General features: G+C 43.9%; 1 protein-coding gene across 1 annotated transcript in view; it reads right to left on the bottom strand.

Moving 5' to 3' along the window:
• Positions 1–25,516, bottom strand: part of ZFHX4 (zinc finger homeobox 4) — a 190,943-nt gene that overhangs the window by 3,963 nt on the left and 161,464 nt on the right. Inside the window, 7 exon segments of the mRNA XM_080646986.1 lie at positions 1–224; positions 10,279–13,510; positions 13,512–15,655; positions 16,148–16,265; positions 16,799–16,999; positions 17,214–17,347; positions 23,438–23,557. The exon segment at positions 1–224 is cut by the window's left edge and continues 3,963 nt beyond it. Coding sequence (XP_080503112.1) covers positions 1–224; positions 10,279–13,510; positions 13,512–15,655; positions 16,148–16,265; positions 16,799–16,999; positions 17,214–17,347; positions 23,438–23,557 — 6,173 coding nt within the window.

Genomic DNA, 25,516 nt, shown 5'->3' with positions numbered 1-25,516 from the left:
CTCTTTGATTTTTTTGACCTTGTTTGGCTTACTTTGCTTTTTCTCAGATTCTTTGTTCTGCGGCTCGGTCTGCTGTGCTGACAGAGAGGATGGAGGAGGAGGAGGTGGTGGAGGTGGTAAAGTCTGCAGCAACGGTTTGGTGGGGGCACTGCTGAGAGACAGGGCAGGAGACGAAGTTGCTGAAGTGGGAAACCCAAGCATGCCTGCACCGGGAGGCGTTAAAGCTGAAAACGACAACAAAGAGATGACGCCGTCAGTGCATGGAGTCACAGGAAGACTGACGCTTAACCCCAAACAGAACTCAGCTGCGGCGGCCGTGGCCACATCCCCAAAGATCTATTACGCACACTCGGAAATTTGCCTGCACCAGCTGTCCTGAGATTGTCGTAATTCTTATATTCGTTTTAACCCCCACCGTAACTCAAGGAATGACATCTGCATCGTTTAGCAACATTGGACCCAGAAAACAAAGGCTCTCTCATAGTATGAAAGATGGAAGGTGAGAAAAAGAACATCTCCATATTGGTAAACTTTGCAAGATTTCTACTCATTCATTTTAACCAATTTTTATTCTACCCCTGGGAAGGCAGACCCACTCTCCTTCACTCAAACAGGCTGATAATTACCATGTTCACAAAAAATTAGCTATCAAATTCCAAGGCGGGGGATAAGGACACATATGTAATACCTTAATCAAAAAAGAAATTTTAAAAAATAAAAAAATTTCCATGAAGTCCATCTGCCTAAGTTCCAGTGGACAAGTGCATTTACACTGAATAAAGAAGGTGATAAGCTAATTTAACAGCAGGTGTAAATGACCATGAAGACCCAGACACCAGCGGCAGTGGGATGACAGCCGCTCGTGGTGAGGACTGGGCATGGTTGCGATGATTCCTTTGTCAGGGGGCAGGGCAAGCTCCTCGTTACCATGCCCACGGCTTGGCTAACAGAGTACTTGACAGGAATGGGAGATATTAAGGCTCAACTTTATCAACCCCTTGCCCCAACACAATGCTTCTTCAGGCTTCGCTTTTTGTATTAAAAAATGGTTGCACCCACTTGTCCTGGTGGCTCAGTTGGTTGTGTCGCAGGCAGTTACAGACATGAAGAAGAGCAAGGATGATGGGCCAGGTACAGAAGGTCACCAGGATGGAAAGCCCCAGGTGCCTAACAAGGACAACCAATTATAGGGTGGGACCTGGGCTTTTCCTTCCCTAGCATATCGCCGTTGGGACCCCCTGACCTCTCCTCCCTAGAGAGAACATCGAGGCCTCAGTTGTATTTCAGCTCCAGGACCAGATAAGCAGCAGGACCAGCTGCATTGAATAGTGACCCCCTGCCCTAGTGCCGGCCAGTCCATCAGTGGAGACCAAAACTCTGAATGGACGCACCAGGAAAGCTACTGAACGGGCTAGCAGTGGTTCTCAACCTTTCTAATGCCGCGACCCTTTAATACAGTTCCTCATGTTGTGGTGACGCCCACCCATAAAATTATTTTCGTTGCTACTTCATAACTGAAATTTTGCTACTGTTAATGAATCGTAAGGTAAGTATCTGTGTTTTCCGATGGCCTTAGGCTCTACAGCAGGGTCGCCTATCGGAAAACAGATATTTACATTACGATTCATAACAGCAAAATTACAGTTATAAAGTAGCAACGAAAATAATCTTATGGTTGGGGGTCACCACAACAAAGAGGAACTGTATTAAAGGGTCGAGGCATTAGAAAGGTTGAGAACCACTGGGCTGTTGAAATCTTTCCCCGAACCTCCCCTATAATCTCTGCCCTTAAAACCCTGGGATGGAGGATCCAGTGCGCTCCCCCTCCAGGATGGGTGCTGGTTCATTATTGATCAAGGGACGGCTCACCGCTGCATGATCAGAACAAGGACTGTGCTGGAGGCCTACTGGGAGAATGAATCAGACAGAAGGTGAGTGGAGTTTAAATTATTGGTGCATAGTTGTAGAGAGAATGATCAGAGATTTAAGACAATCATCTTCTGACGATTGGTCAACATCTTACCTCCATGCTAAATGCAGCATTTGGGTGCTTAAAAAATTGTTTTGAAGCGACACAAAGACTGCCTGTTTCTATTTCTGTAGCTAGAAGGAACTTCAGTGTCTTCATTGACTTTACCCAGCCCAGAAAGCTTTTCTTAGGCTTAGCGTACAATTCAAGGTGCTCTAGTCCTCAAAGATCACCCTCACTGTTACCAGATTCCTGTCAATTAGCTTAGCTCTCTACCAGCTGCTCTTCTTTGTAACCTACCAAACCCAACTCATCCCTGACCTGCTCTGAAATAAGTCCTGTAGTTGTTTCAGTGGTGAGGACAGATGCTAAAATTCTTGTTTAAGAAAATGTTTTACTAGAGCTATAGCATAAAAAAGAGAAAGAAGAAAACAAATCCTTGAAAGTAACATTGTGTTTTGGGGAGAAACTGATAACAGTATCCATGATTTACAGAAAAATGGCCTGCACCATTGAAATAAATTTAAAATGACTTAAGTTTTGCAGGTATGGTAAGAATGAATGAGTAAATTTCCTGGTCTTTAATCCTTCCAATTTAGTATGATAAACTGCTTGATTCTGGGGACTTAGACAAAATTGTGACTTAATGGAATTGCTTTTGGGGGCCCAAACCCTCAACTCCCTTGCTTTTACTCCTATACCACTATGCCTGGTATCTTCTATTTGCCTCTGCATAAAATGTTATTTTCAAGAAAAAAAAAAATGAATACATCTATTTCTGAAAAGGCTTCGTATATACCAGTACTAGATTGAGGTTTCTTCCCACTATGATATTCTGTGTTATTTTACATTTCACAGAGGATAATACATTTAGTCAAAGAAATTATTATCTAATTACAGACTTTCAGGCATGAGTGATTCCAGGAGGAAGAAGCTTTACTAAGGACAACAGAGCCTTCCTTGCATGTTAGAATGACACCATGTTGGTAGCCAGCTTCTTTGCCTCCTCATAAAGCCAACCTTACCTTTAAGTCTAGTACAATGAGACTTCAACTAAGTAATTGAATCCCTTTCCCCCTGTGTTTTTCCCCATAAATCTAAGGAAATTGTTGGCTCACTCACCTCTGTGTCATGAGAATTTAAGAAAAATTTTAAGGAACTAAGAGACTTAAAAAAATAGCAATGGTTGTTGAGTAGGCTTTCCGATCAGAAAGGGTCTACAGGTTCCTAGCAAGAAGTCATACAATGAAGTAAAGGTCATGCAATCGTCTTCTAAAATCCCTACTACTGTAGTCCAAAACTATTAGGGATTTCTAAGAATTCGACATCTTGAGGACTAAGCAGAGTTAAATAATCAGCTGAAAATTTTAGGAAAGAGATGCAGATTCAGGATACTGAACCATGTACATCGGGCCTACCAGTAAAAGCCATAAGCCTGTAAAAATTGGTAGTCAAAAGGTCAGTAGCCAACTGATATAGGAAAACCAGAAACAGAAGAGGAAAACTGAACAGTGATCACAGTGTGGAATCAGATGCATTGTTTCCCTAACTCCTACTAAGAGACTCAAGTTTACGTACAGGTAATCAACTACCATAATTTTGTTTGGTTTTCCCCCACAGTAATGTTTCTGGAAGAAAACCTGTCTCACAATGAACTTAGATGTGGTTCCTTTTCCCCATGCTTCTTTGATCTAGGTCTCCTAGAGAGAAAATTTATTTTGGAGGTGAAAATAAAACTAATTATATACACAGGGCCACAGACAATTGTGATAAAATTACTAAAGACTTACTCTTATCTAGATTTACCACAACTGTGCTAGTAAATTACACTGAAGTATGAGAAAAATGCACAAGGCATGTTCTGAAGTTCCATTTAAGGAAATTGGGTTGGGCAGTATTTCCAAACACTAATGGAACATATAAAAATCAGACACTGCTTAAAACGATAAAGTAAATATGTTAAAAATAGAAAATCAAGTCTCTATTCATCTTGAGTCCCCCCCCCCACCCCAAAGGAAGCTAACATACTCAAGGATAAAATGTCAATTTAAACTTTTCTAATTTTTTCCAGGCGTACAGGCTTGTGATATTTTTCACCACTCACCCTTTTTGCACATGATCGTGATAGAAAAAGACAAATGTGGAAAATTTTTTAAGCAGAAAATAATTCCTTTTCTTTAAAAGCGAGGGCACACGTGATGTGCATTACCCCCGAGAGGGCCGCCTTCGTGATCTTGAAAGACTAAATAATGTGACAATTTCTTGGAAGTGAGGCAAGGAAGTTTTGTGAGCATAGGAGCTGGTAAACAGCGCTTCTGCCCCAAAAAAGAATAAAAAATATGTTTAAACCAGGACACTTAGAGGTTGGTAAATACTAAAACTGAACATGTCCATGGCAACGAATGTACACCTTCACAGGAGTAGCCTTTGGAATCAGACTTACTGCTTTACGGAACAGCTCATACTTAATGGAGTCCCTTTTTAGTGATTTCTTTAGGGTCAAAACCTTCAAACTTACCTCCGAAGGGATAGAGTATTTTTAAAATGGAGATTTTTGCATAACTAAAATCCCATTAAAATGGGCCCAAGATGAACAGGGCATATTCTCAAAGTTTAGTCATGTAGATAAATTATTGTGAGAAATACAGAAACATTCTACTTATGAAGTAATTTTCTCCTTTTGACTTCACCTTGCTGATATGTCTATTTCTCCCATAAAGCAAAGGAGGTATTTGAGTGATGAGAAAGAATACAATAGAAAGATGGAGAAGCATAGCTCCCCTTGCGAGATGCCTAAAATATTCAGCTTTACCCACCACAGGGAAGGATGGGAACGCAGGCTCTCAGACGAGGCCCTGCTGGTAAGCTGCTGTGCTATGTTTAAAATCTATCAAAATAAAAATTAAAAAACCAGTTCATGAGAAATTGCAGTAGGTATGTTCACACACACACCCTCTTTATTTTTTTTATAACACTCTCCAATCTGTTTTGGTCCAGGATTTAATGAAGCAACAGGTACACCTACACCTAGCACTGAGGTCCTCGGTGTCTGATGCATAAGGATACTGCTCACTGCAGACGGCCTGCCTGCACGTCCTCCCACAACTCGGGTAGTTATGAACTGGACCCACGGTCAGGGGAGGAGACACACTGTATTTAAGCTGAGCTGAATGAGGAGAAAGGTTAGGGCCGTGGTCGGCAAACTGCGGCTCGCGAGCCACATGCAGCTCTTTGGCCCCTTGAGTGTGGCTCTTCCACAAAATACCACGGCCTGGGCAAGTCTATTTTGAAGAAGTGGCGTTAGAAGAAGTTTAAGTTTAAAAAATTTGGCTCTCAAAAGAAATTTCAGTCGTTGTACTGTTGATATTTGGCTCTGTTGACGAATGAGTTTGCCGACCACTGGGTTAGGGTATCTAAGTATCTTATAAACTTCTCTCCCTACCCTGATCACTTTCTGTCGTATAGGACTGTCTGCCAAGGACTGATTGTCCAAACAAAGGCCTCTGATCCCGTGGAGAGGAAAGCAAGATGCTTTGACCACTATTTAGAGGGGCGACTACACAGCCATCAATGACCACAGACACTTGGAGTGTTCTTAGTGCCTGCAAAGTACCAGATGTTCCTCTATTTTACCCAATATTTTATTTAACATTTTAAATTTTACATTACTGTTCAGTTTTTCACATTATACTTTATGTGGGAAAACTCTTATATAACCAATCACAAGCGTTTTCCACATAAAACATTTTTCTAGGTGTCAATTAATAATCACAGTGACATATAAAGTAGGAACAGAAACTGATAGTCATATGCAAAAATAGCCATTGCATTATTCTTATAAGCAATATGCAAAAATAGCCATTGCATTATTCTTATAAGCAATTCTGACAATTAAAATGTACAAAACACGTAATTGTAGCTGATATTTAAGGCCCCAGGAATATCTAGATAATGAAGCTCAAAGTCTAATGGGGCGGGGCGGGGGGGGGAAGTACACGGTGACAGTTCAAGGAAGGGGCAACGTTCTCTATGTGTACAGACCCTTCCTGCTTCCCTAATGCCAACAGGTCATTCAGGACAGGGAGCCAGGCGAACTGGCCACAGCCAATAGGCCACGTGGTGCCACTGTTTCACATTTCCCAAGGTAAAAGTTAAAATAGGAATATCTCCTGAGATCATATGGCGTATTTTGTTTTTATAAGAAAAGATGAGGACGGCCGGTGGATAGAGCGTCAGCCTGTGGACTGAAGGGTCCCAGGTTTGAGTCCAGTCAAGGGCATGTACCTTGGTGGTGGGCACATCCCCAGTAGGAGGTGTGCAGGAGGCAGCTGATCGATGTTTCTCTCTCATCGATGTTTCTAGCTCTCTATCCCTCTCCCTTCCTCCCTGTAAAAAATCAAAATATATTTAATAAAAAAAAGAAAGAAAAGAAAAGATGAGGACGGCTTCATGGGGGAGTTTTACCAAAGAAGAACTAACACCTATCCTCCTGAAACTATTCAAAAAAAAAAAAAAAATCCAAGAGGAAGGAACACTTCCAATCTCTTTTAATGAGGCCAGCATTATCCTAATTCCAAAACCAGGTAGACATTACAAAGAAAGAGAATTACAGGCCGATATCCCTGATGAACATAGATGCTAAAATCCTCAACAAAATATTAGCAAATCAGATCCAGCAATATATTAAAGAGATCATACACCATGACCAAGTGGGATTTATCCCAGGGATGCAAGGCTGGTACAATATTCGCAAATCAGTAAATGTGATACATCAAATAAACAAATTGAAAAAAATCACATGATCATGTTAATAGATGCAGAAAAAGCATTAAAAAAATCCACCCATTTTTGATAAAAACTCTCGGCAAAGTGGAATGGAGGGATAATACCTCAACATAATAAAGGCCATATATGACAAACCTACAGTGAACATTATACTCAATGGACAAAAACTAAAATCATGTCCCCTAAAAACAGGAAAAAGACAGGGATGTTCACTTTCACCACTCCTGTTCGCCACAGTGATCAGATAAGAAGAAAACATAAAAGGTATCCAAATTGGAAAGAAGGAAGTAACACTCATTATTTGCAGATGACATGATATTGTACATAGAAAATCCTAACTCCACCAAAAAACTACTAGATTTTTTAATAAAGGAATTCGGCAATGTAGCAAGATACAAAATTAACACCCACAAATCAATGGCACTTTTATACATTAATAATGAATTCTCAGAAAGAGAAACTAAACAATCTCATTTACCATAGCAACAAAAACAATAAGATACCTAGGAATAAACTTAACCAAGGGGTAAAAGACTTCTACTTGGAAAACAACAGGACGTTGTAAAAAGAGAGGAAGATATAAATAAGTGTTCCTGGATTGGTAGAATTAACATCATTAAAACGTCCATACTCCCCATAGCAATCTACTGACTCAATGCAAACCCTATTAAAATACCAATGGCATATTTCACAGATCTAGAACAAATACTCCAAAAATTTATATGGAACCAAAAAAGACCTCCCCCTCCCCGAATAGCCGCAGCAATCTTGGAGAAAGAAGAACAAAGTTGGAGGTATCACAATGCCAGATATCAAATTATACTACAAAGCCATTATAATCAAAGCAGCCTGGTACTGGCACAAGAGCAGACATATAGATCAATGGAACTGAACAGAGACCCCAGAAATCAACCCAAACCATTATGTTCAATGAATATTTGACAAAGGAGGCAAGAGCATACAATGGGGTCAATATAGTCTCTTCAATAATGCAAAAAAATACATGCAAAAAAATGAAGCTAGACCACCAACTTACACCATAAACAAAAATAAACCCAAAATGGATAAAAGATTTAAATGTAAAAAGTGAAACTTTATCCTAGAAGAAATCACAGGCAGCAAAACCTCAGGCATCTCTCATAGCAATATGTTTGCAGATACATCTCCTAGGGCAAAGAAAACTAAGGAGAAAACATAGATCTGTGAAAATGCCATTGGGACTACATCAAAGTAAAGGCTTTTGCACAGCAAAAGAAACCAACAAAATGAAAAGGGAGCCCACTGTGTGGGAGAACCCCAACGATGCACGAATTCATGCACCAGGCCTCATATATATATCCCTCATATATACAACACACACACACACACACACACATACACACACAAGACACTGAGTGGCCAGATTATTATGCATTCAGAGATCATAATAATCTGGCCACTCAGTATATTTGGCAGTGATACATCTGATAAAGGGTTAATATCCAAACTAGGAACTCACACAACTTAACAAAAGGAAAACAAGCCAATTGAAAAATGGGCAAAGGACTTAAATTGACTCTTCTCCAAAGTGGACATACAGATGTCCAAGAGACATGAAAAAAATGCTTAAAATCACTGATCATCCGAGACATGTAAATTAAAGTGACAATGGGGTATCACCTCACATCTGTCAGAATGGCTACCATCAACAAATCACAAGTGCTGGCAATGATGTGGAGACAAGGGAACCCTAGTACACTGCTGGTGGGAATGCAGACTGGTGCAGCCATTATGGAAAAACAGTATGGAATTTCCTCAAAAAATTAGATATGAAAACACAAATCAGAAAAAAATGTATGCACCCCTATGTTCATAGCAGCACAATTTACAATAGCTAAGATATGGAAACAGCCCAAGTGCCCATCAGCAATTGAGTGGATTAAAAAGCTGTGGTACATTTACTAGTACACCACGGAATACTATGCAGTAGTAAAAAAGAAGGATCTCTTCCCTTTGAGACAGCATGGAGGGACCTGGAGAGTATTATGCTAAGTGAAATAAGCCAGCCAGAGAAAGACAAGTATCACATAATCTCACTCATATGTGGAATCTCATAAGCAAAATAAACTGTTGAACAAAAATAGATCCAGAGACACAGAAGCATGAAACAGACTGTCAAACCTCAGAGGGAAGGCAGGGGAGGATGGGTGGGTGGGAAGAGATCAACCAAAGAACTAGTATGCATGTATGTATAATCCATGGACACAGACTATAGGGTGGTGAAGGCCTGGGGCAGGGGAGAGGGTGGAGGGCTATAAGGGGTCAATGGGGGGAAAAGGGGAACATATATAATACGTTCAACAATAAAGATTTAATTTTAAAAAAAGGATGAGATTGAAAAGTTTGACATTTATGTAAAAGTTCAATTTGTGTAAATAAAAAAGCTATCCAATGTGTTTTGGAAACTTTCTAGAAATATGTAATTCTAGATAAGTCTATAATGTCAAAATCCCCTTTCAAAAAGAAAAAAAATATATCACTGTTAATTTGAAAAATAAAACTTACTTTAAAGAAGAAATTATAAGAGAACCATTTTTTCTATTTTGCATAATATATAACTTTTATATAACATATAAAACATTTAACATTTGTTATATGTTTGGCTATGTCCTTGCCTAGCTCACTGTATTCAACTGTTTTAACCTAATGGAACCGCATACCTTTACTCATTCATGAAATGTTCTGAACCTGCACAAAGTACATTACTCTTAATAAGCACCGAATTGGATTCATCTTCTGGGGTTGCCTCAGAAAGCATTATAATTTTGTTTGACTTAATTATATGGCTGGGGTAGAGCGAGGTGTAGGAGGGCATGGAGTAATATTAATATACCTCTAAGGTTGCACATTCATTTAAATACTAAGCAACAATGGCTGCTACAAAAATCAAAATCTTATTGTCCAAAATCTTTACAATCAAATTAAAAATTGTCCCAGAAGTCATATTGTTAGTAGTTAAACTAAAGATAAGCTTTATTGACTGGTAGGTGTACTGTGGGTGAATTCCTGTGGCTAGAGGCCCTTAACTTTTGACCTTCCAGGCATGTGAGAGAGAGAAAACAAAAAACAAATAAAAAAGCCTCCCTTGGAAAGAATATAAATTAAGATACTGATAAATGTATTAGTTAATGCTTCACTCTCTTAGTATGTTCACCAAACAATATGCCACATGTTTGTGCTTAAATGCCATTTGAAAACAATATTGAAATGATTCTATAAAAGGAACATTTCTAAGACATAAAGATATGATATAAATAATGAATAGATTTCTAAGACTAGCTATGACCTAGCTAGTCTTTATTTTTCTGCATAAGTTCAGGTAGACTTACTTCCTGGTTATTAATTTTAGCCAATTTCAAAATATATGTTTGAAATTATTTAATGGCTTCACTCACTGAAATGAAGCGATTTAAAATGTACCCTGTTCTTAGTTATATGGGATCAGCTGCCTAACATTACTAATTGATTAGACTGAAGTGACTTACTGTTTGAATTCTGTGGGTACCCGGGCAAGGAGGATGGACCGTTCATTCCAGGGAGAAGGACGGGAGGAAGCCCAGGGAGGCCCGGGTAGGCTGCCGGGAGGCTGATGCCGTGGAGAGGGCCGCTGTCCACCATGCTCGGTTGCTGCACCGCTAAGCCCAGCACATCTGAAGCTTTCTTGATACGGTCAAGTTCTTGCTGCGCCATCAGCTGCCTCACGGTGGTCGGAGCCAAGTAATCCTTCTCCCGATCAAGCTGACTCCCAACGGTCTCCCTCACTTTTGCGATGTGCTGTTTGGAGAAGATGTGATCTCTGATGGACAAGCGGGCAGAATACTTCACCCCGCACAGGGTGCACTCTGGTTTGGTGCCTTCAGTTCCACTCTGATTGATCATGAAAGGCTTCCCTATGTTGATTTTAAATTTCTTTTCCTTGGCCCTTGCGTTCTGGAACCACACCTGGACCACGCGTTTGGGCAGGCCGATCTCATTGCCCAGCATCTCGCATTCCTGCATGGTGGGGGTGCGGTAGTCCCCGAAGCATGCCTTGAGAACCTTGAGTTGCAGATTGCTCATCTGAGTTCTGAAACGCTTGTGACCCGGTCGATCGTTATTTTTGGATTTGAAAGGGTTGCTGGACCCGAAAGGATTTGGGGAACTCGGGTCAGCGATGCTGGACGTTTCACTGCGGTCGGCGTTGTCATCGGGGTCATCCGTGATGTAAAAGCTTTGGTCATGGTCACCGTCTTTATCGTTGAAATGTATCGAGGGGCTGGTGAGAGAAAAGAGAAATTTCTCCTCGCAGACCTCTGCGGTGGGTGTGGTTGCTGTTTTTGGCAAAGTGTCAAGAGTTTTCGGCTCTTTAGGCGATAAAGCTGGCTTCCCGTCTCCAGAACTCCCCAGGGTGCTCTCCACCTCGGCGTTGCCCTCATCGCCCGTGGTGGCGTCGCTGATGGCTGTGTTAATGGATGACGTCTCATCGAAATCCGTTTTATTCTGATCATACCCAGCCTCGGCGGCAGGGGCACTCAGGTTCTCCACGTCCTCGGGGCATTCTGCCTTGAAGGAGGAAGGGCTGAGCAGGTTCTTGGGAGACAGCTCTGCCGTCTTACTCACGGGCGTTGACACTGTCGAAGCCAGCTCATTCTCGCTCGATAGGTCGATTTTAGTTAGTGGCAAGGACGGGTAATCAAAATAGATGTATTTCTGTGGGCTCTCCCCCCCATCCTCTGTGGCTATCAAAGGGCTGGGGGGCAAGCTGTACCCCGCCTGCTTCCCCTCGTTCCAGTGCCGAGAGCGGATGTGGCTCTCCAGGGCCGACTTGGCCTTGAACAGGGCGCGGCAGAAGGGACACCGCTTGTGAGACTGGGCTGGCCCCACGGCCCGGAACTGGCCTTTCCTCTCCCGGGCGCGCGTGTTCTGGAACCAGACTTGCACGACTCGTTTTTTCAGCCCCACCTCCCGGGCGATGTGATCCAGCATTTTGCGGGTGGGGTTGGAATCCAGCAGGTATTTTTCGTAGAGGATTTCCAGTTGTTCGGGGGTGATGGTGGTCCGCAGGCGTTTGTCGCGGTGCTGGTCTTCGCCGCTGTTGCCCGCCTCCTTTTCACTGCAGTTGTGGTCCTCTTTGTCCTCCAGCTTCCGCTTCAGGGAAGCAGCCACGGTGGCGGGCGCCGCGGGGTGGGAGGCACCCGCCTGGGGTGCCATCTGTGCCAGAGAGCCACTCAGCAGCTGTCCGGTCATCAGGGGGTTGTTGGGGTCGAAGATCATGTAGGGCATATCCAGGGGCCTCTCCAGGAAGGGGGAGTGAAGGAACTGGTTCTGAGCAGCGAGGAAATGCATGTGCTGGTGCTCCTGCCAGAGCTCCGGGCTCGGGAAGGCCACGGTGCACTGATCACATTGGTACTGGAGTAGCTGCGGAGGTAGGCTGTTCTGCAGAGGAGTCATGGACAGCTGCAGGGGGCTGGACGGGACCGGGGTCTGCGAGGCCGAGGGAGGCCTTCCGATCAGGGGGGGTTGCTTGGGGGGCTGGGGCTGGGGCTGGGCCGCCGAGGCCGGCGGTGGGTCCGAGGAGGTGGACGCTGAGGGTGGGGCCGGCTTGGTGCCTTGAGCAGGGGGAGAGGGGTCGCTCTGCTTTGGCTTCTCTGTGGGGTATTCGGGTTTGGGAGAGGTCTTGTCGGGCTCAGGTTTGGGCGACGGAATCAGAGGGGTGCTCGTCCCAGAGCCAGAGCTGGCCGCAGGGGCCGTGGCGTTTTTGGCCGCGTCCGTCTGGCCGGAGGCGGAGCAGTGCTTGTACACCACCTGGTCGGTGGCGTCCATGGAGTCTTCGGTTTGGCTTTCATCTTGCGCATCGTCATCTTCGTCCTTGTAACACTGCTTCTTCTGGTGCGTGATCAGGTCGAAGATGCGGGGGAACACCACGGAGCACTTCTTACACTGGTACTGCATGTTGCTGGTGCGGATGTACCGCTCGTTCGTCAGTTCTCGCTTCTCGTTGTCCTTGGCTTCGGCTTGGTTCTCGTAGCTCTTCCGCGCTTTCTGCCGCGCATTCTGGAACCACACCACGATGACCCGGGTTGGGAGGTTGAGAACCGTGGAAAGTTGTTCGATCTCGTCGTCTTTGGGGTAAGCGTTGGTGTCAAAAAAGTCCTGCAGGACCCGAAGCTGGTAGTCGGTGAACCTGGTGCGAGACGACCTCTTGCTGAAAGAGGCGTCCGCCTTGTAATGCTCCAGGGAGGAGGGCTGCGGGTCCAGGCGGAGGTCCTCCAGCACCGTGATGGGCGGGTTGCTGAAGTTGTAGGGCGAGTCCTTGTTTCTCTGCCTCTCCTTGAAGAGCGTGTTGCGAAACCAGTGCTTGATCACTTTCTGGGAGAGGCCCGACTTCTCCGCCATCTCCTGGATCTGCTCTTCGCTCGGGGAGTTATTGATGTCGAAGTAAGCCCTCAGGATCTTGAGCTGGTCGTCCGTGATCCTGGTCCGCGGGCGCTTGAACTGAGAGTGCCGCAGGAAGTTGGGGTCGAGCCCGAGCTGCTGCTGGCACAGCTGGGTGAGGTCTGCAGACAGCGCGTCCATCTGGGGCAGCTGCAGGGCCAGCTGCGGGGGGAGCGCCGGGTGCTGCACCGGCTGCATCATGATGGAGGGGAAGAGAGGGAGGTCCAGGGATACGGGCAGCTGGACCTGCTGGGGGGCCGAAGGAGGCGGCGGCGGGGGAGGCGGTGGGGGTGGAGGGGGGGGGCGGGGGCGGGGGCGGAGTGGGGGGTGGAGCCTGCAGGGGAGCAGACACAGAGCTTGGCATTTTCACTGGCCCCAAGGGGGAAGGCTGAGGGGGCGCTGGGGGCAGCGGGGGAGGGGGAGGCGGCGGAGGTGGCGTCTCTGGCGAAGGTGGCGAAATTGGGTAAAGCTTGTCATAGGCCTCCCGGTACTGGCGAGCAAATCTTTCGAGGGCTCCATAGGGGAAAAACTGCCCGTGCACGTGCTCCTGGTGGCTCTTCAAGATGAGGACATTGGAGAAGAGTTTCCCACACGTTCCGCATTCCAGCTTATCCGAGCTGTCCCCGTCCCCGCTCCTGCCCTTCTTCTGCACCTTCTGCCGGTTCTCATTGTACTGGATGACCAGCTCGAACCCGAAGTTCTCCAGCAAGGCCTTGGCCGCATTCCCTCTGGCCCCGGAAGCGATCCTCGGTGGCGGGATGGACGGTTCCAGGGACTTGGGCTTCTTTGAGTCTTTGCCTTCTTTGAGTCCTTCCCCTTCACTTGTAAATTCTTGCTTTGGTTTGTCTTGCTTTTCTACACTCTCTTCGGCCTCCTTGTAAGATGGTCCATCCTTCACGGCTGGGCCTTCGGCCCCCGCCAGGTTGGCTTGGTCTTGTTTCAGGAGCTTGCTGGCTGGCTGCTGCGGCTGTTGCTGCGGGGGCGGCTTCTGAGACGGCAGCGGGGGCTGCGTGGCCTGGTACTGCTGTGCTTGCTGCTGGAGGATCTGCAGCTGGGTTTGGCCGACGTGATGCTGCGTCTGAATCTGCTGCTTCAAGTCTTCGAGCAAGGATCCGGCCATGCCCGTCATGCCGGGCATCCCAAACGCGGCAGAGCCGGGCAGGCCCAACTCTGGCCCCAGGCTGAACTCGGTGCCCGGGATGTAGAAAGGGAAGAGAAACTGGGGCTGCTGAAACTGGAGCAGGGCTTCGGGGGTCATGGGGAAATGCGGCAGGAAGGCTGGGTTGAGAAACTGAGGCTGGAAGAAGGCAGCCTGCTGCTGCAGCTCGTGCTGGAGCTGCATCTGAATCTGTGCTGGCGACTGCGGCGCGTGGTGCGGAGGCTGAGCGGAGAGGAGTTCCGGAGTTTGCTTTTTATTTAATTCTTTGGCATCTAAGTGGGTATCTTTGCTGCTGACTGAGGCTAAACTCATGGACTCTAGCATCCCCTGGCCGGGGCTGCCCACGCTGGCTGCGAGGCCGTGGCCGCCGGGCTCCAGCTTGGCGGCCCTGGCCTTGGTCTGGTGGAGCACCGACCGCATGTGGATTTCCAAGGTCGAGCTTTGGCTGTAGGCGACGTTGCAGATGCTGCACTTGTAGGGTTTGTTGTCGGTGCTGCTGTTGGTTTCTTGAGGAACGGGACTGGAGGCCTCCTGCAACACCTTTTTCAACTTATGCAGGTGAGAAACGGAATTATAATGGACCAAGAGAATGTTCTTTTGGGTGAAGGACTCTTTACACACTGTACATTTATACGGGCGGGAGGGATCGAGGAACTTTTCCATCGTAAAGTTTGGCCCTTTTCTGAAGGGCAAGGTCCGCTTTGGTTCAGAGCCCATGTCGTCAGGAATGGAGCTACTGTCACTCCCTCCCGGACTCGCCTTCCCCTCCTGGTCCACCTCGTACTCCCGCTCCATTTCCTGCTCGAGGGCAGGGTCGTCTGGGGCCATGGCTTCGCTCTCGGCCCACAGCTCTCCATTCACAGGCAGGGAGGCGTACAGCTGCTGGAGTTCGGCTTCGCTCAGCTCGGGGTGGCCCGCTTCCAAGTGTTTTTTTAAAGCCTGGAATGTACGGAAGCTCCGCTGGCAGAGATTACACATCGTGGCGGCCCGGATCGCGTGGTACTGGGAATGGATCTGAAGCTTCTGCATCGTCTTGAAGGCCAGGCTGCAGTGGTTACAGCGGTACTTGTACACGTGGCGGTCTGAAACCGACAGCGGCTGCCGCTTCTGCTGCTCACTTAGTGGATCTGGTAGGGTGTCGGGGATTTTCACATCCTTGCTGCCATTTTTGTTCCATTCGGACACATCCATGGGTTCTTTAGCTGGTTTCTGCTCCTCGCTCTTTATTTCCACGCTGGCCTTTGCATCGTCAAGACCTGCCATACTTTTGTCATCCACCGGACTCTCACCTGGCGGGAGAAAGCACAAATAGATCGCTTACAGGGAGAAGGGATACAGGCTGATAAATATCGTAAGTAGGAGCCTCTACAGGTTTCTGTTTAATTGATTCCTTAGAGAAATATTTCTTGAGCAATTACTATGTTGCAAGCGTTGTGAGAGGCACTGTGGATACAAAGGTGAATATCAAATCACCTCTGACCTCGAGGAATTTCAGGATACAGAAGAACTCAAAGGTAATTACAGTCTGCTACATACAATCAGCGTGACACCAAGGGCCAGGCCTCCGTGTCCAGGAATTAGAGCCAAGAATATTCTTGGTCACTGACACTCGGCCGTGACAGACAGCCAGACACTAAATATGCATTGAAAACTATGGCTCTTGGGATATATTTTTCCTCTGTGCCTTTGTTCTGACTCTTTGATAGTGAAAACCTTCATGCACCACCACAAACGCAAGCCTTGAAGCGTGTTTTCTGCAGACCAGTCACGGGCGGGCATACCTGAATATTTCCCAGACCCCTCAGCTGTGCCGGCTGCAGGCGTGTCCCGTTCTGATTTCTCAGAGGCAGCTGCGGGCAGCAGCAAACTGTTTGGCATCATCACATCGGGCACAGGCACCTGTGAAGACCAAAGGGGCTCATGTCAAAAGTACCCCAACATTCAAAGACGCCACCACAACTGCCGTTGGGCAGTCACACCTCCCTTAGGTTTTTCCAGCCAAAGCAGCCACTTCGTGGCTCTTACAGGCCACTGCTCTCCCTTCCAATTTCAGATCAACACCATTACAATGCTGTGTTCTTTCTTTCCCTTTTTAAAACTATTTTTGTAGGTCTACTAGTATGTCTTTATCCTGATACTCAAGAAAGTTTGAAACTCAATGTGTCCATGTGACTCATCTGGTTAACATTATAGATATAAACACGGGACTGTAAAATGTGTGTTACTGAATAATCTATGCCTGTATCATATTTATCTCCCTGGCAAAAGAGACCACAGACTTGCCTTGGACTGTGATTTCTATAACACGGTCAGGGAGACAGCTCTGCGTCATGAAGAAGAAATACATCGCTATGGACCGATTAAGTGCAGATTTGGTGTTGCTACCTTTCCAGAGATTACGTCACACGCACGTCAACATGTGGGGTCCTTACTGTCATGAGCAGCTTCTCCACGCAGTCTGGGGAGACGCTGTGCAGGTGCGTCAAGTGCAGCTGCAGGTGCATCTTGTTGCTGAGGACGTCCTGGCAGAGGGGACAGCAGACCACAGGCTGCACCGAGTGCTGCGACAGGACGTGCATCTGGATGCGACTTTGGTCCCTACTATTGTAGTTACAATAAGGACACTGATAGAACTGGAAGACAGTGAATAGACATGGCGTATGCTATTGTTAGTCTGATGGCTTCAAAGTATCAGCAGTAATACCGAGGGCTCATTTGTCACCAATCACAAGGTCTACGTTTCAACAGCATGGAATCGTTGGGGGCTCTGACACTACCAGGAGTAATAATAAATAAATTAAAATAAAAAATAGGTTTATATAGCAAAGGGAGGAAAAACATATTTACCTGTTCGTGACAGAATTTATTGTCCTCTGTAGCTTTTGATCGTTTTGTTGTGACATCTTCTTCCTTTGCCAGCAGGAGTGGCTGGGTCACTCCCGCCACACTGACTTTTAGCTCCTTTTCTGGTGTGATTATTCCTGATTCCACCCCCCAAAAAAACAGAACGCGTCAACTTCAAAAGACCAACGTCAAACTTGAAAGATTCTATGTTTTTCATCTAGCGCTGACTCTAAACCCACCGAACCACAAAAGGAACTGGACAAGCACTTATAAATGATGCTAATCTCAAAAGGCAAGACGCACACTTCTTTGTGTCCACCGACTAAGTGGACTTTATAAATATATTTTAAAATGTACTCCTGTCTCATGTTTAGATAACCCTCGGTGACCTTGAAAGACTCATCAATAACACGTGCTCACTGGTGTCTCAGGCTGCCTTTATCACATGAAAGCAAATCTACTTCCATTCAAAAGGCTAACTTAGAAAATAATTCTTTTTACTAATGTTTAATTGCCTATCTCTTTTCTAAAATTCTTGATCACGGAAACATTTCAAAGTTCTGAGAAGAGCTAACTACTTATAATTCAGAAACAAAGATAGCATTTTTAAGTGGTGAATCTAGGACTTAAACATTAACTATACATGTCTCCTGCTGTTTTTGTGATTTACTCTTTGCTTTACATGTTTGGCTGTATATATAACATTTAGAGTTCACATCTCAAGAAGATGGCTGTTTTATGAGGTTAATCCAAATATTCAGTTAAGGGGGTTTAACATTTTGCCTAGATAAGCAATGTCACGTATAGAAGCCTCACACACATCAAAGAAAAAGAGTGTGATTCTAATTTCCCAATCTAACAGAAAATTCTTTCCAGCATCAATTTTCCCGATAATCTCCTCTGTGAGGCTGGATATTACAGCGACATTGGGTAGGCATGTCACATACATTTCACGACAAACACAAAACCTCATTTACCAGCCATTCCAATCTCATCATAGCACCGCGTCATCTGACCTTTTTTCTGCTGTTTATTATGAGTATTTCTAATTTTAACTTTCAATTTTCACCATCTTCCAGTCAATTTGCAACTAAATTATTTCCAGGGTGAGGATACTATCACTGGACAACTGGGTGCAAATACATGTTGAAATGCAATGAAGCTAAACCATTGATTGCTATCAGACCCCGCGTGAATATAGAGTCTGGGCGTAATCTGATTGTATGCTGTGCATGAAGATTTATCTTGATTTTTTTTTCAATCCACATACGGTTCATATAAATGAACAAATTGCACCTTATTGCGAAATAGCCCAGTTTTAATTTAACAATAAGGTCAAGGATGTTATGGAAACAAAGTACAGAGGAACCAAAAACTACATTCTTTTTTCAAACCTGGATAGAGATGATGCACGTTTAAACCATATAAACTTTGCAGAAATTTTTAATTTTAAAGGAAATTTAAAAGTAAGCATAATTTTGGACTCCGAGGACACCAAAATTAAAGTAGACTTTCGATGACAGAATGGCAATCATGTAGGTACAGACTTGGTGATGTTTTCAAACAATTATACTGATTTCTAGATTTACAAACATGAGATTTCATTTGAATTGTTACATGTGTCCTATATCTACAGATGCCTTGGAGAAATTTAGGTTCCTTCTAGATATTTGAAAAAATAACTGATCACATTTGTATTTGAATGAACTTAAATTTGAATATAGACTGAAGAACTTCATTACATCAATTTAACACAACCCAAGTATTTCATATCCAAAGATATGTCAAAAACAGGAATTTTTATTTCATAATTAATTATGGCATCAAAAATAGCTTTTTGTAAAAGCAGAATATACTTTGTGGTTTTGTATTTAAAGTGCTAAAATATTCAAGAAAATAATATGATAGTGTTTTCAAATAAAATTTAGGGCTTAAAATGTCAGTTCAAGTTGTGTAAAGTGATTGTCATTTTTACATCAGGAATGTTTATCCCTTGCTTTATTCTTTGAGGCTGGAAGATTTTTTTAAGTCCCCCATTAATGAGTAAGAATATGCTCCTTTAAGAATATAATACTCTCATATTCCCTTATCATTCCTTCTGTGCACATGGTAGAATGAGACAACCAAATTATTAGCTTGTCCAGTTCCCTATGCTATCAAAGACTGTCACACACAAACTAAAAGAGAATTTCCATGACTCTTGTTGCTTGCAGACCCTGTGGGGTATCAGCAATAGGAAAAAACCTTCCAGAAACTTTTAAATCTATTTAATGAGCAGCTATGGCTTTATTATCATAAGCGTAAATATTCTAATATTGGTACTGTACAGGATCAAAAAACACTGATTTTAAGCTATGAGACATTTTACTAAAACTATACTATAAAATTGGGGGTACATATTTGGTATAATTAATCCATATTTTATGCTTATTAACATTCATTAATGATGTAGTTGCTTTTGAATTTAGTGACATTCATGCTGCATCAAGAAAATAAAAGTTTTAGCGTCATTTCATAGCTATTGCAATGGCTGTTGGCTATAGTATTCCACCCCATATATAGGTCAACTTTAATATTTTTTGTGTGTAATTAACTTAATTAAACCATGAACTTAGGAAAGCTAGAAGCTGTGTAAAGACCATTTTATTTTACATTAAAAAGAAGTTATAAATACAAGTTAGATTCCACCACCCCGGAAATGCATGCCATTGAGAGGAAGAAACAAGAATGCTGAGCTGGAATAACATATGACAGAAACAGGCTCACAAGGATAGGCAGGTCATCCGGGTTATTTGCAAAGCGATGAAATTACATTTCATGATTGTGTGCTTTTTCTCCTTTTCAAAGGGGTGCAATCTCAGGGACTATGGCCTTCCTGGTAAATTACAAGGACTCAACTTTGAGTTCTCTCTCTGAATTGCTTTATTCTAGAAATATATTAAATAAGGGCCAATTTTAGGAGAGTTTTGATTAAGTTCTGGGATTACTCATAGTTTATGCCTGCAACTTTATTTGAAATAAACCCAGTTAGATACCCTAGAGAAAAATTTTAGGTGATATCATAATTCATTTTGTGTTATTTAAGGACATCACAATATCCTCAAAAAACAATGCCCTTTTAACATCTTTAAACTAAGAAATGAAGTCCAATTACAAGCAAGCACTGCCAAATAGATGAGCCAATGATTATCTGTCAGCTATGTGATTATGTAACTTGCATGAGATGGCAATATAAAAATGACATAATTCCTTTCCATTCTGCCTACTTAATAATTTTCAATCCCTAAAATACAGAAGGTTGTAAAATGGTTTATACTCATAATAAATGAGCAAAATCCAGTAACATATATGTACTCAAAGTAAATCTTGAAAAAAACAATAAAATACTGAGTTATTTTTAAATATTTTATGAATCAATGTATTTGATAATATTTGAATATTATAAAACTTGAATATAACAGAAGAGGTTATTCAACGCCAAATAATTCCAAATTATAATTACCAGTACAGTATTCTTTCTAATGAGACTGGAATGAAAGGATAATTTTAATTGCAATAATGAAGGTTAATTTCCATCTTTCCTCGTGTTTACTCCCTTATTAAAAAGTGGTCCCCTTAGCCATGGCAGAGACATATTACATTTTCAATGCAAATGTATTAATCTGGATAAACTCTATATTAATTCTTGTACTGCACAGAGCTGTAATTTGGATTATAATTAATCTAAAGTGGCACTAGATTTAAATGACAATATAAATGAGGCATTAGGAGGCTTTTCTATTATGAATGAATATTCAACAAATACAACTTGCATATTGCCAAGTCTCATTTTGAAAGCTCCAGTCCTGGAGATTAATGTCCGCAACGCTACACAACAGCTTATACAAACAGGGTCTTTCTAACGCGTGTTAATTCCTTCCTGTCTCAAAAATTCAGTGCTGAAGTGGAGACACGCTGTTTTCCCATCTAACACATTAAGATAGTGATTAATTTTGCTCGTATTTTTTGACATTTATAACTGACATAAGAAGAAAAACAATATATACATAAGTGGTTATTCAATCTTTAGCAATATTTACAAGGAAGATGTAATAGTTTTTTCACCTAATCAGATTCAATTTAGAAGGCAGAAAACTTGGTTTAAAGTTCATGTCAGTTGTCAATAGCAAGAACTGTCTTGAAGTCTGGGAGGATTCAAGGCTAAATATTTGCATCTCAGTAATTTCTTCTAGTTGGTTTTAAAGTTCATTTTTATCCCTTTAGATATACCTGGGGAGGAGTTTCTGCAGGGATAAAATGGGTTTTAAACAACTCCCATTATGCAATACTGTGTCCTCTCCTATGCTCCAGTCCTGTTTCAATGGTAGCATTAGGCACCTACGAAGGGACACTCATCAGGCCGTTAGGGAGTGATGAGCCCATTATTTATGCAAAGAAGTGAATGTTACTGGGGGTGGGGCTGGAGTGCCTGTGTCTGAGGTGTTGTTCCAGGTAAGACTCCTCCCTCAATGTAAGACTGGAGCCATTTTCAAGAGATTCCAGAATCCACCCTTTATAGGGTGTTAGATATTTAAAACCAAGCATAACGTCATGCACCTCAGTATCAGAGAGCATTCAGTGTAACACGAATGTGCCATCTGTGTTTCATACGTTCTTCTGAAGGCTGGGGCGGGGTGGGGGGCTCCTCTATGACTGTGAGAGGGACACCACTGAACACCACTGACCCTGCCCTTCCAGAAGCAAACAGGCAAGCAGCGAGCCCTGATGAGGTCCATCCTCCAGAGTGAATCAACCGACTACCTTGCCATTTCCACCTCTTCAAATGAGGTTTAGAGGCACTACCCTTGGCCTTAACCAATTGCCAGGTTCTTCAAATTCCTGGTCAGTAATCCCAAGAGCTGAGCTCCTGACACACAGCTATGGCATCTTTTTCACATTGCTTTCGGCTCAGTACCAACCTCACATCTCCTTTGTTTAAGTCAAATTGGAATCATATGTTCACCACTAGATCCTCGGCCCGAAACGCAGTGGCGCTTTCCCACCGGACTCCTGAGAGCAATTTGGCATCGAACGGCGTGGGGTGGGAGCAGGGAGGCCCGGGGAGTCATTTTTGAAGGGAATGCAAAACCAAGATATGCAGATGACTGAATTACAAATGCGGGGTAATTCACGCTTAAATTGACTTGCACATAAAAATGGTAGATACATATTTTTTTTTTGCACAACCCAATGTCTTCATAGTGAAAATTAGCTTCTTTATGTGAGACTGTCACTAGAACTCAAGGAAAAGATAGATGACTACCTGAAACTAATAGGCTTGAACCTGTTTCAGCAGTTCTCCTGCTTCAATGAGCCCAACATAATAAAGCTAGGTATAGCGTGCAGCAAAAGTAGCCAATGCAATATTTATTCATCGCGACCGTAGATTTCCATCTCATACATACAAAGTATGGATGAAGTCATATATTTGCCAAATCAAACACAGGAAAAGCCTTAGGTATCCGCACCAGATGCTGGCCTAGGGTTTGTTTGTGCACAAGTAAATGTCATGACATGAAGGTTTGTTTTCAGAGACAGTAGCTTTCATTACTGGGATTTGTCTATTCTAGAAGATCAAAATTACCCAGCATCTAATCCCTTTTCAATGATATTTCCTCTTTCTTAGGCTGAATCATCTGTAAACTTTTTTCACTGGATTTCATTTGAAATGCTTCAAATAGATGCCCTTAAAAAGGGCAAATTCCTGAGTGTACGTTGTAAAAAAAAAAAAAAGCAAGGAAAAATAACATTTATTTTTAGGGTTACATGGTTGGTGTGGGGGAGGGTGCCTGTGATTGAATGAAAAAATCCAAGTGATATCTAATCCTTCGCTTATGAAAAATTAATATGCCATCAGAGGAATCACAAGTATAGCTAAGATTAATGAAAGGCGCTTAAAAAATTACAAGCACACAAACTGATTTGATTAAAAAATAATCTTGCTGGTCGTCCTGTAATATTCTTCCACTTGCCCACATCTATTCTGTCAGATGGTTATGATTAAAAATAGGTCAGTGGGAGGCTACTGATAGAAGTCACATGCAAAATGCACATGCGATGGATAGTAGTGGAAATGTTAGTTTCAAACGAATAAAAGCTTTTAGTAAGTGTGGGGCTGGCGGGGGGAGGCAGGGCTGATTTTGGGAAGTTGGGTGGGGGAAGAAAGCGGGAAGGCTCTAGCATCTTACCGGGGTCTTTACTGGAGGAGTTTTTGCCTTCACCAGGGTCTCTCTCATTTGTGTCTTTCTCATCCTCCTCGGCCGCCGGTGTCGGCTTAAGAGGTCCTTCTGCCTCCTCACTTGGTTCCTCTGTTCAGAAAGGCAGACCGGTCAGTAGGGTTGGAAACCCCCCCACCACCACCAAATACACCCTTTACAGACTTGGTCACCTATGAATCATCGGCAGACACCCATTCTCAAAAGAGGACATACATTTATTCAAAACCTCAGAACCTGATGATGGCACCAATGCAAATGTTTATCTCAAGCAACTTCTTTTATAGCCACTGAGAACATGGGCCTGTTCTGAAAGGAAAGCAATCATTTCAGCACAGGTGAAGCCAGGGAAGCTGGAAACATGGTTGTGAGGCAGTTCTGTCATAATAGAAGCTTCTAAGCCACAGGGCCCCTGCTCCACGGACCTGGATGGATGGCAGAACAAACCAAATTCCTAGAAAAAAAATCCTCCGTGAAAGAATGGGATAATGATGGGTTAACTATAGGACAGGTGTCACTCCTGCCTTCAGTCCCCGGACCCCAGAGGAATTCTTTGGAATTCATCCGAGTAGGAACTCAAAAGTTCAGTTGCACTGGGATTTGTTTTTCTCTATAGGGGGAGCTATACAGGGCACAGGACATAAGAAGGTCTATTTCTTCTATGACAACCACATCACCCCACACCTCATTCACGGGTTCACACCAGCTAGATTACATGGAAATCCTCATAGTAACTCAACCCTATTTAATTATTCTGTAAATCTTAGGTGTGCCGCTGCCGGCGGGTTAATCTGTTTATGCAGTTAGCCCCGTGCTGGATCGGGCAGCACTAATCCGTGAAAGGCCCACTGTTCTCCTCCAGCCTGTGATCATTTGTCTCTCACTGTGCTGATGTCACATTTTAATGAATTTTTAGCAATCCGAGTAATGCCAGATAGCCAGACTTGCACCTCCCCACAGCAGGGCATGCTGTTTGCACGGCAGCACAAAATAATAAAAACTAAAAATCATATTCCCCCGTCCAGGTAGGAATTACATACATGAGGAGGAGAAGGTAAAATGGGATTTGAAGCACCAGGCTGCTCAATTTCATAAAATCTTTAATGACCATATAAATTAACCCTGGAAAGGCAAAAGGTCACCACCACATATGCATACACGTGTCTATTTGCTTTTGATAAGCAGAGCTTTTATGCGGAGAACATGATACAATTAACCCTTCAATAACCATACAAAACGCTGCTATGGACATTTTAAGTGTCAAGCATTAACTGAAAATTACACACTGCATAAAATTTTCATTGCAAATGCTATAGTGATTGAAAGGGGGAATCACGGCCCTCTCCACACCCCATGTTTTATTAATAACATTCTGACAGCAGAATGAAATATCCACCATCATGTGTAGCAGCTGAGCACACACACAGAATGCTATTGAGTGTCTCCCTGGCCCACCCCGCTCTGCTGCTGTGAGAGGAGGGGACGCTGCTGGGCTCAGACGGGGCAGCTCCGTGAGCTAAGGGGAACAAGGCCACGCGCTGCACAGTAAGGCCTGGCTTCCACTGTGCGTCCTCAACAGCCCCCACAAGTCCATCTCTTCTGCTCTGCACTTTGCTGCTGAACAACAGCCGTGGGGAGTTCCTTGCAGAGGAGTCGGGCATCTGAGGGTTTGGGGGAAGTGTCCCTTTCAGGCAAATCCACGCGGAGATTGTACTTTAGGAAGGAGAGAACGGACGCTTGTTAGGGCGCCAGCCTGCTTTCACCAACCATGGTCCTCACTGATCAAACGCAGGCCCCTGCGCCCTGCGTGAGGCCAGGCTGAGAGGGGACAGTGGCTGGCTTGGTTAGGGAGGGTGGGTGGCGGAGATCATGACCAGACTGGGCCGTGTCCCTGCCAAGTCCACACACGTGACGTGACATCAGTGGCAGGCCTCGACCTGTGACAGCCCAGGGCAATTACTCTCCGGCTCGTCCTGGGGAAGGGAGGCGAGACTTCTTTGAGTAGATTTACTGAACCTTTCCCCCAGGGCTGGAAAATGAAGTGTCACCGTG

The sequence above is a fragment of the Plecotus auritus genome (assembly GCF_963455305.1).
Source record: "Plecotus auritus genome assembly, chromosome: 11".
NCBI lineage: Eukaryota > Metazoa > Chordata > Mammalia > Chiroptera > Vespertilionidae > Plecotus > Plecotus auritus.
This window is presented reverse-complemented; position numbering and strand designations above follow the sequence as displayed.